The following is an 11,965-nucleotide window of genomic DNA, read 5'->3' as shown; positions in this document are numbered from 1 at the left end:
AGAACTGTCCAGATATAAAAACCCACTGTTGATGATGCTGCTCTAGTAAGAACTAGAAGGAACTTCCATTCTCTGATGCCATTTCTTTTCCTAAAACCTGAACTTCCCACTATAGAAAGCCACCAACTCAGCCAACAAATACAGAAACACCACATAGAGCCTATATCTTCTTGTGGCCACTTTAGGATCAAAAGCTCATGCAGGTGCTCCAGATTGGCAAGTCTTTCTTTGTTCCCATGTCCTATCTACAAGGGAGGCTTGAAATTTACATTATGTTTCCTGTATTGGTGATTTGGTTTTCCATTGATGCATAATTAATCAAAAACTCAGTGGTTTAAAACAACACACATTTATTACCTAACAGTTTTTGTGAATCAATAATTCAAGAGCAGCTTCGGTGGGCTTAGAATCTCTCATGAGTTGCAGTCAAGATGCCAGCTGGGGCTGCAGTTGTCTGAAGGTTCTATTTGGGCTGGCAGATTTTCTAACATGGGTCACTCACATGGCCACTAACAGGAAGTCTCAGCTCTTCATCACAGTCACATGGGCCTCTCCATGGAGCTATGTGGTATGTGCTCACAACATGGCAGCTGGCTTGTACTAGAGGAAGTGACAGAAGAGAGATAAACATGGAGGAAGTGCACAATTTTTTTATGACCTAGTCTATAATTTAAACACCATTGTTTCATTGTATTCATTAGATGGGAATCACTAAATCCAACACATAGTCAAAAGGAGGAAAGAAAAGCGTATGAGAAAATTTGTGAATATATTTTAAAACAACCACAACTAGAATTCATAATGTGAGAGTATCCCTTAATGTAGAAAGGGTGTTTTAGAGATGATGAGTAGGCATGGTTATGATAGATGATGCAACTACAGATAATAAAAGGAAAGTGACTTTGGATTTGGGGGCTGAGTTTCAATGGATCTCCTTGATCTCATAGAGGCATTCCCAAATGGTAGCCATGAACCTGTTGGAAGTGGCTAGACTATCCACGAGGTAAGTGGTAAGGGTGAATGGGAAGTGTAGATATTGCAGCCCAAGAAGTGAACAAAGTAGACATACCAATGGAATCCATAACTTATTCCCCTTGCAGGATAGAGTATAGCTAGTCCAGGGCATGGGAGAGATTATTAATGGAGAGCCAGCCTTGAAAATTAGAAAACTGTTTTTCTGGCTGGGGGCGGTGGCTCACGCCTGTAATCCCACCACTTTGGGAGGCCCAGGCAGGCGGATCATCTGAGGTCAGGAGTTCGAGACCAGCCTGGCTAACATGGTGAAACTCCGTCTCTACTAAAAATACAAAAATTAGCCAGGGGTGGTGGCAGGCGCCTGTAATGCCAGCTACTCCGGAGGCTGAAGCAGGAGAATCACTTGAACCCAGGAGGCGGAGATTGCAGTGAGCCAAGATCACACCACTACACTCCAGCCTGGGTGACAAGAGTGAAACTCTATCTCAAAAAACAAACAACAACAACAAAAACAAAAAAACAACAAAAGCAAAACAAAAACTCTTTTTCCTTAATCTTTGAGTTAATTGATGTCTTCAAGTATGTGTATATACATATATGAAAGGTTTTGTGAAATCTGTGATTTTCTTATCTGGAGAAAGATGGAGAGAGTAATAAAAAATTGAAGTAAACACTGCTTAGTATGAAGAAATAAACATTACACTGACTCACATTAGGTTTTTATACTGAGTATGTTTTGGTTCATGATTTAACATGAATTAGAAATAAGTTTTAATGGATCACTCATTCCTGGCTGGAAGAATGTTTTGACTTCTAAGTGGTAAAGTATACTCCCTAAGTAAGATAAAGCTGTTTGAATCAGTAGAAGTTAGACCTGCCTCCCATCCCCACCACATACGAACATGTACTCTGTTGACTGGCACTTGGTTGAAATGAGGCAAAAAATGATAAACTTCCATTATAAGAGATTGTAAGGCTGTATTGTAATAGCCTTTTGGAAGATGGACCAGTAAAGAGCTAGACATACTCTTTGGACTTAAAATTGGAGAAGGGGCTCTAGACAACAAAACATCTGAAGTTTGGGTTACTTAGTTGCTGTCAACAGCTTTATACACATCTTGTTCTAAGATTGCACAAAATCTAATCTTGCTCCTTCAGTTCTATGTAGAAAAGATATGTGCACTCTTGATATCCTTCAGGAGGCACTATTAAGAGATCACTTGTTATTATACACATCCATCTTGAGGGAAAAAATGCTTGGTTTAAGAGAATATTTTGTTCTGAGACAATAACATGGAGAATGAGGAAATGGGTAGTTGATGCCATTCTTACTGTTCACATAGTCAAGAAATAGGCTTTCTTTGAGCCCATGGATGGCACTAAGAAAAATTTGGATCAGCTGGTCCAAAAGCTGTTTTACATCAAACACATGTATATGCTTATGTGTATGTGTGTCTGGCTGGCCGGGTGAAAATTATGTGGCTATAGCAGTCATGATGTGATCCTCATACCCAAATAAGCAAACCAATATAAAAATTTCTTAAATATTATGAGGTTGTCATATTTACTTATAACTGGATATAATGCATATTACATCCTTTCTTCTGTTGAAAAGATTTACTCTATATATGTCTTTGTGATGAGGCTGTCTGCTAAAAACTAAAAATAAAAATGGTATGGGGAATCCACTCAAAGGAAAAAGCAAGTAGTGGGTATGAATGCTTAGAATCCAGATGAAATGTTGCAGATTTTAAAATTCAATGTATACGAATTTATAAATAAAATAAAGGTCATAGCTATTTAAATCTGTATTTTTAAGTAATATAAAAAATAATTCTTTTTGATCTACCATACCCCCAAAATTACCAAAGGTTTTTAATATTCACTTATTTAATTTATATAAGCTGCCAACTTTGAACTTTCACATGTGCTATAAAAATTTCTGGGTTTTGTTATTACTGTTGTTTTGATAAAGGAGATATATTTTATGTAATCTAGCTAAACAAAGACTTTTAATTTCAACCAGTAGATGGCAGAATAACATTAGCGCCTGGAAAGCAGTTGCTCTGACACTGTTACAGAGGAACGACCTATTCTGTGTACTAGTGCATTTGGCTCATGTACACAATTCAACAGTTATGTGTTCAGTCATCCTTGATGAATATATAAGTCTTTTATTCTAATCATCATCCAGAAATTCAAATATATGCTCAACAACTGAATACTAGAGGATGCAGATAAAGTTATCAAAATTAAGGTGGGAAGAATCTTTAAAAATCCATTTAAAAGTATTTTAATGGAAGGTCTAATGTGGTCATATTAGGAAGCAAATAATAGTATCATGCTGAGATGCCTATTTCTGGCCTATTTTCTGTCACTTATTAATTCTAGAAATATACTTACTGTCCAAAAGGTATGAAACTTGAAAGATCATTTTACTACTTTGCCAAATTGCATTCTAAACTGTAAACCAATTGACGATGCACTCAGCGATATGTAAGAGTCCTTTCTAACCCAATAGTTGAAAACAATTAAAAAACAGACTCTTTTTCAGTATTTGACATGAGAAAAATTAAATTATCATCTCAATAAATTTTACTAAATAAATGAAGAAATGGGTAGTTAATGACACACTGTTCACACAGCGAAGAAATAGCCTTTCTTTCAGCCCATGGATGGTACTAAGAAAAATTTGGATCAGCTGGTACAGAAATCATTTTGTAATGAAGATATACAACCCTAATTTTTTAAGACTCCTAATTAATGAGGAACTTCGTGAACAAGATCAAGGATATTTCCCTGTAACAAAGGAATCCTAAAACTAGAATTACCCCTATTAAAATTACGCATAAGACACAATTTCTCGGTCACTACTATAATTTTGCTGGAAGTATGAACCATGCTTTAATGTTTCATATTAAACTAATAATATGAAATTGGCTTTTATAATATGCAGATAATGGTTAGTTAAGGTGAAAATATGAGAATTGACCAAAAAACTGAAGAATCAATGAGAGTCGGTAGACAGAAAACCATTATGCTAAAACCACATATTTCCTACTTCTACCAAGAGTTCAGAATATAACATAACGAAATCCCATTCAAAGCAGAAATACACAAACACACACACACACACACACATACGTATATATCAAAGACAATTTAACTTGAAAAAAGATCATTGGAAGTGAAGAAAAATACTCTAAATTGATTGCCTATAAGATTTTATGATTTTTTTTGAAAGCATAAAAATTCAGCAAGGAAATGAAGATATTCAAAAAGCGGTTATGGAAAAATTGGATAATTTGAAAATTATTCAAGAAAGCATTAAAAATCACAAAAAAACTAATTCTGCTACCTTACAAAGGAAAAACACTGATTTTTTTGCTCACAGAAAACAAGTGGGCAAATACTTGCTGTAAATAGAGAATAAAGATTAATCTTAATATAGCCGGTTGCAGTGGCTCACACCTGTAATTCTAGCCCTTCGGGAGGCCGAAATAGGAGGATCACTGGAGACCAGGAGTTCAAGAACGGCCTGGTCAACATAGCGAGACCCCATCTCAAAAAAAAATGAATGATTAATCTCAATATAAAAAGGTAATTTTATTAATTTTAAGGAAAATCTCATTCTCATTTTAACTAGAAAGAAAAGCTACTTGAACAGGAGACAAGCAGTAAATGCCACCCTAACATGTCAAGAACTAGTAATCACAAAGCTATAGAGCTATAGGATCAAGAACAAGCAATACCACATCAGTACTATATAACAACCACCACCACCACCACACACACACACACCCCAAATTAAAAAAAACAAAAATATTACCGAAAGGTCAACATACAAAAAAGATGAACACACTTGATCACATTAAATTGAATAAAAAAGTAGAGTATAAAAAAGTATTTATAGCAAATAGGACAATTGCAAAAGATAGGAGCAAATGATTTATGTATGAAAAATACACATGCTCAATAAACAAGAAATTGTAACTAGTAATTAAAGATATGTAAATCCAAACAGTGAAATAACTAGAACTGCAAAGATTTCCTTTGAAATAGTTACTGAACACAGTTCTGCTAAAAATGCATATGGTATAATCCTGGAAATATTTTTTAAGACCCTAAAAAAGCTAACACTATATGATTCTGATTTTACTTAGCATTTATCATAGGGTAGTAGATATGGGCAAAGTTTTATGTAAGAATATTACATCTTGCTTTATTATGGTGAAAATTTATGGTAGACATTTAAATATCTACACATAAGGAAATGGAATAATTTGGCATGTTCATGGAATGAAATATTGTACAGACACTGAACACTTTCAAAGAATAGCCTGAAAATCATTAAGCTGAAGCAAAAGTCAAAAATTATAAAATCCCAACTTTGTTAGTGACAACTATCATTCACTGCTTCTGTGCATATTTTATGCTAATCACTTTATATTATTTCCTTACAAATCTGATATAAATAGAATTATTAATGATCACACCCAACCTGATAGATGTATGACAAAGCTGAAGTTTTACAGAGTTAAACTTACCCCACAATCTTTCAGCAGTTGTTTGTAATCTGTTGAGCTGGGGATGGCACATTTATGTAGTTTTAAAATGTCCTGTAGGAGCTTACTGCCTTTATAGTGAGAACAAAATAATTTTGATTACAAAAATCTGAACATGAGTGAAATGTGTTTGCTTTGCAGGCCAACTACATAAATATTACCGTAAGCAAGTGGGAAAGAAATTTAAGTCTGGATTTATCTGAGTAAAAACGGAATCTGTTTTTCTAAATACATGTGCATTTGATAATTAGGAAAAAAACACCTTATGATTTTTTAATATATACAGCTTTTTAAAAAATAAGAGAAAGTCATGATAATAGGAGTCTTTGGAAGGTGGATTTATTTTCATTATCCAGCTTTTAGCCTAAGGTCTGGCATACTTGAAAAATATTTGACAAACACCTGCACATATGTACATATATATATATATATAAAATATACTGAGTATTAATAGAAATTATCACAGCATGTGGAATCACTGATAAATTACTGTTTGCTTTTATTTTCCTGTACTTTCTATAATAGACATACCAAAAAAGCTAACAAATGTTAATTTTTGAATACTTATCAGAAAAACTAAAACAAGAAATGTTAACAAAATGCTTTATGTGCTTTTAGTTTTTATCCTCTAAATATTTTTCCAGTCTGAACTTTCTTTCAAAAATTGCCAGCTTATGAAAATAAATCTCTTTCCATTTAATCATTTCAACCACCTAAAATTTCTCTCTATAAGGAACTCCAGGTTTAATGAGCAGTACAGGTTGAATATCCCTTATCTGAAATGCTTGGGACCAGAAGTGTTCTGGATTTTGGAATATTTGCATGTACATGACGTATCCTGGGGGAGGGACCCAAGTCTAAACAATATTACTTAAAACTTCAGTTATATTTCACGTTTTAGACACGTAGTCTGAAGGTAATTATATATGATAGTCTTAATAATGTTGTGGATGAAACAAGTCTTCACTGTGTTTTGAGTGTAACCTGTCATATGAGGTCTGGTGTGGAATTTTCTACTTGTGGCATCCTGCTGGCCTTCAAAAAGTTTTAAATTTTGGAGCAATTTGGATTTTTGGATTAGGGTTGCTCAACCTGTATTAGCATAGCATTAGTCACCTACCTGTATGATTACCAAGAGAACTGTCAACTGCAGAATACCGGAAAGCAAAAAAATGAGAGGCAGGGTGTGTGAAGCTGGAGGTGGGGGATGTAGATAGAGCAGTTTACCTGGTAAAGCAATACTTATTTCAACAGGAAGCAACAGGGTCAGACATAAGACGTAATAAAAAGTACTTTTTTTCAATAAAAGGAAAAGCTTGTACAAAATAGAGGCAGGGCAGTACCACTTTGATATGTCAGAATAAGCACTGAAATACTACATAAAAAATAAACCATATCAAAATTATCCCCTAACCCCATCTCTACTAAAAATACAAAATTAGCCGGGCGTGGTGGTACATGCCTGTAATCCCAGCTAATTGGGAGGCTGAGGTGGGAGAATCGCCTGAACAGGGGAGGCAGAGGTTTCAGTGAGCACATATCGTGCCATTGCACTCCAGACTGTGCAACAGTGAGACCCTGTCTCAAAAAAAAAAAAAAAAGACAAATTTGATCTCAAAAATTAACTGAACAGCGTTGCCTTTGTAAAACTACAATAGATTGAGGGAAGACATAAATGCAAGCAAATGCAAGTTAAATTACATTTATTATATAAAGAGATCCTATAACTTGATACGAAAAACAAAGCAACTCCAACAGATAACAGAAGGGCAAAAGGACAGGAACATTTGATCAAAGAAACACAGCTACCCATAACACACAAATATTCAACCTCATTAATAATCAAAGGATTAGGATGCACTTCTTGCTTATTCAATAAAGTTAATAATTTCTAATTTTTCTACTTTTCAAATGTACTCAAATGTGCTATTTTAATAAAAAACTGAGTAATTAAAAAAAAACCAGAAAGTATGAAAATTTCTGCCAATGCAGAAATAATAAAAAGCATTAAAATGAATCAACACTTGTATGGGCAGTAAGGTTCAGACCCCTAGAAGCCAATTCATTTTGCCTTGGTTCCTGAGTTTTATTATGGGATTGTCAATAAAGAGAAAGTTGTTCCTGATTTACACGCTGACAATCTTCCAGGTATAGGGGGTTGTCTGTGTGTGTGTTACACACACACAATGTATATATAAAATTTTTTTCAGGTAGACAATTATTCCAGGAAAGTACCTCTTCAGAATCACTCATTACAGAGAATTCCTGTAACTCCATTTGCTGATAAAAGTCCCATTAAAAATTACCATGTTGTTCTCAACCAGTAGGGATACCTTTGGTATTGAAGAGGCTGAAGGTTGATTTTAGTACTGCTTGTAAGACCATAGTGTTCCAGAGGCTCTGTAGCTGGCTTCTTTGGGAATCTGAAGTTGGTCCTGTCTTTGAGACATGGCCAAAAGCACATTTTTCCTCACTTGATGCAGAAGAAAATGTATCTCCTGCTTGCTCAGATCATAGCCTCGAGGCAGATCACACAGCTCAGGATGCACATGGACTGGAACAGCACCAGGGCAAGCACCCCAAATCAAAAAATAATCATGTTAGGATGACTAAGTTGGGAGGCTGAACTTAAAACCCTATAGCTTTGTTCAGAATATTTTTTTCTTTGCTTTTTTCATTAAGTTTTACTGACCAAAAAGGTGGAAAAAAGAACCTAAATCTTCTGCAGAAAAGCAGTTCTCTGAAACCTGAACTTTACCAATCTGCGTAAAAGTACTCCACAGAAAATACACAAGCAGAAAACAGTAATGTAAGCTTCATCTGAAGTAACGGTTTAGTCACATGACAAATTTGGTTGTTGATTTAGTATGCTGTAGCCCTTATCTATCTAAATTCAGTATGACTATATAGACATTTATTCTCTGGTACTGAATTCCCATTTGAATAGAAACGGCTGCTTTGTGGAAGAAAGAAACTTAAATTTAAAAACAATTTCAGCATCGTTGAAGTGCCAGTTTTCAAATTATGTGTGTGTATACATATGTACATATGTGTGTATGCATGTATGTTTGTACTATGTGTATTTTTTCCTCCTTTCTCCCTCTCTTGCTTGCTCTAGAGAGAGACACCAAATACTGGCTTGGTGCTATACTGTTTTTTCCTAGTTAATATTTTTATTATTTCTGTCTACGTAAGAAACTTCAAATATTCTGAATGCAACCACACAATCGAGTAAGTTGACAGACATGTCAAAAACTATGAAAAGAGGGAGGTAACTAGTATTAATACTTGGCAACCTTTCGTTATTTTTAGGTTAGAGCGGCCTCCCTCTGACATTTTGGAGTCAAAGATGAAAACTCAACTTTGAAGCATAATGGACATAATTACACATTTACCACAGTCATCTACAATTTTATATAACATCACAAAAAGACATCTAAACATTTTTCTACATCTTTTTCATTTGTTAACAGCTATGTTAAATACATTTTCAGAAGGCATTTGTTAGCCACTTGATAAACATACTAAAAGCCATACAAGACAAATAACATCAGTTACCTTTATATCTAATAACTGTACCAATCACTGTAAAAAGATACAACTGAAGGGGAAGTATTAGATCACCCATCATGTACTGCAAAGGTTTTACACCTTAGACCTAAGAATGATCTGAAGGTGCTGAAAGAGGTGATTCTCTAGAAGGTGACCCAGGGTTTTCTTCAGGTGGAAAAACTGTGAGTGTACAGGCTCGAATGCCACCAAGTGACTCTGGAAGATCAAAAACTTTATGCCACTCATCTTTTTCTGGGTCATATTTCTGGACAATTTCTACCATACAACGATTATTCCAAGAATATCCACCAACAACATAGATTTTATTTTCAAAGACGGCAACTCCAACATCACTTTGGCCTCTTAACATTGCGGCAATTGGGGTCCACTGGTCAAGGGTTGGTGAATAGTATTCACAGCTTAGAACATCATCATAATCACTTGTTCCTCTGAAGTGATTGCCACCAATGACATAGAGCTTATCTCCAACTGTACACATGCAATGCAGACCTCTGACTGTAGTCATTGGAGCCTTTTGCATCCATTTATCTGTATCTGGGTCAAAACACATGAGCTCATTTTGGAAAGTGTCATGGGTAATTCCTCCTGAAATATACATTAAGCCTCCATAAACTGTTCCAGCATGACCATAGTGGGGTTCACTCATTTTTGCAACATAGCTCCACTCATTCATTCTTGGGTTGTAACATTCTACTGTGGCCAGTTCACCAGCTGCACTGCGCCCACCAACTGCATACAAATGTCCTTTGAGGGCACTCAAGTGAAAGAATGTGCGCTTCTCATTTAATGATGCAACCTGCATCCATTTATTATACCGAGGATCAAATCTGAAAACTGTATCAACAGCAGTTTTTCCTTTTGTATCATAATTACTCTGACCACCAACTACATAAAGAAAGTTTCCAATGACAGCAATACCATGCTGGTAACGGGGAGCATCCATTGGGGCTAAAGATCTCCATTCTTGTGCCCTTTCATCATACATCCGTAACTCTTTACTGACAACCAGCTGCTGCCTCAAAACTCCTCCTAAGGTAACCAAGTGAGTGGAGTCAGATCGAATGGCAGTTCTATCTGACTGCATCACTGGCTGCATATATGGCATCATTTGGTAATTGCTAGCTTCCAAAAGCAAATTCACGCAGGTATTGTCTGTTCTCATGAAATCTACTGTCTGCACGTAATTGATGAGATCCTGTGGTGTCATCAGTGGAAATCGAATATTCTTCATTAATTTTGCAGCATAATCCATCCGAGGGTCTTCCAACCTTAGCCAGCGACAGGCTGCCTTAAAGAGTTCAAGTTCGGTACAGTGCTTAAGACTATTACTGGAAAGCACAAATGCAAGCCGTTCAAAAGGGAGTTTTAGAAACTCCCCAGTACTCAATAAAGCAGGAAAGTTCTTCAGGATGAAATTATTAACATATTTATCCACTTCTATAAGATTGTAGGTGTTAGCAATTCGTCCAACCTCAACACAGTTATCCAAAGAGACTCCTGATATAAGGAATACTTTACAGAAATCCAAAACGGGTAATATTTGTAAAAAGCTAGCAGCTTCAAGTGTGTCCTGAAGATTGTCCATATTAAGAGAAAGTTTTGCAGTATAAATAAAATCAATGATTTTCTTCAGACCAACCTTGTTCACCCCATGAAGCTTAATGCACATCAAATCTTGTTCTTTCATTCCACCTGTGAACATGGCTTTGAAATAATCACTAGCAGACGCCATCATAGCTCTGTGAACAGGGAAGATTTCATCTCCATCACCTGGTACCAGGGTCACATCACAAAGCAATCCCTCTATTCTAAGCTGATCAAAGCCTTGCAGTACCACCGAACTGTGAGTATTGCTGGTAAAAAAGCGTGTGGTTCCTGCCTTACAAGGCTGCAAATGGGCAGAGACGCCCATTTCGCCGTTACCAAGGGACACTTTCATGTGAAAGCTTTCCTCTTGCACAGAGATACAAGCCGGATAAAGAAGTTATAACCGGAATGTTTTACAGGCAACGAGGTGTCCACAAAGAACAGAAAGCTCGTTTCCTTATCAAGGGAAGGCAGTCACTGCGGCACCCCTCAGGCCACGCCAGTCAGTCATCCACTGAAAATCGCCCTGTAGCAGGACCACAAAGGGCTGTGGACCTCAAATCTGATTATTAGACAGATGATTCATCACCTGAAGGGGGTTAAATGACCTGGTTCACCTCGTCCGGCCTGCGCTGCCGCTCCTTCAGCAGTTCCGCTTCGGGCAAGGAAGAGGCGCCGCCACGTACTGTGGCTACACGGCCCGCTCGGCGGCGGGTCCGGACACCTCAGCGAACGGCCCGCTGCGCCCTCCGCTGTACCTAGAGTGTCGCAGGGGCTACCGGCCTGTCTTTGAGCAAGGACCTGGAACACAGGCCTGGGCCTGGGCTTGGGCCTAGAATACCGGCCTAGCCCCGACGCCGAGCCGCTCCTTCCGGAAAAGCCTAGTCCCAGGATACCCCGGGGTGGGAGCGGCCGTAGCGGCTACTGCGGCTGCGCGGCCTCCAGACCTCGTCAGTGGGCGGGAGGGTGGGGGTGGGAAAGGGGGAGGAAGTGCCCGGGAGGCGGGAAGGGCGAGGGTTGGGGAAGCGGAGCTGTGTGGGGTGGGCGTCAGCCCGGCATCTTAGAACTGCCTTGTATGTGGGACCAAATAGGACAGAATGTGTGCACGTATGTTATGCTGCACGTTTGATATAAGTTTTTCGCGTATCTGAGCTCTTACGTTCCCCAAATGCATAATTTTTCAAAGCTTTACGCTTCCTAGCTTCTGTTTTTTTGAATAACAGTGAAGTGCGGCATTTGTATAAATTGAGAGGAAACCTGGATGC

The 11,965-nt window shown here is 37.4% G+C and overlaps 1 protein-coding gene across 1 annotated transcript; it reads right to left on the bottom strand.

The window, feature by feature from the left end:
* Positions 1 to 7,226: 7,226 nt before the first annotated feature.
* On the bottom strand, positions 7,227 to 11,624 carry KLHL9 (kelch like family member 9). Its single transcript, XM_009244387.4, has one exon. The coding sequence runs from the start codon at positions 11,050 to 11,052 to the stop codon at positions 9,199 to 9,201; it is 1,854 nt and encodes a 617-aa protein (XP_009242662.1). The 5' UTR covers positions 11,053 to 11,624; the 3' UTR covers positions 7,227 to 9,198.
* Positions 11,625 to 11,965: the final 341 nt, after the last annotated feature.

The sequence above is a fragment of the Pongo abelii genome, chromosome 13 (genome assembly GCF_028885655.2).
Source record: "Pongo abelii isolate AG06213 chromosome 13, NHGRI_mPonAbe1-v2.0_pri, whole genome shotgun sequence".
Lineage (NCBI taxonomy): Eukaryota > Metazoa > Chordata > Mammalia > Primates > Hominidae > Pongo > Pongo abelii.
The sequence above is the reverse complement of the archived record's forward strand: the minus strand, read 5'-3'. Positions and strand labels throughout refer to the sequence as shown.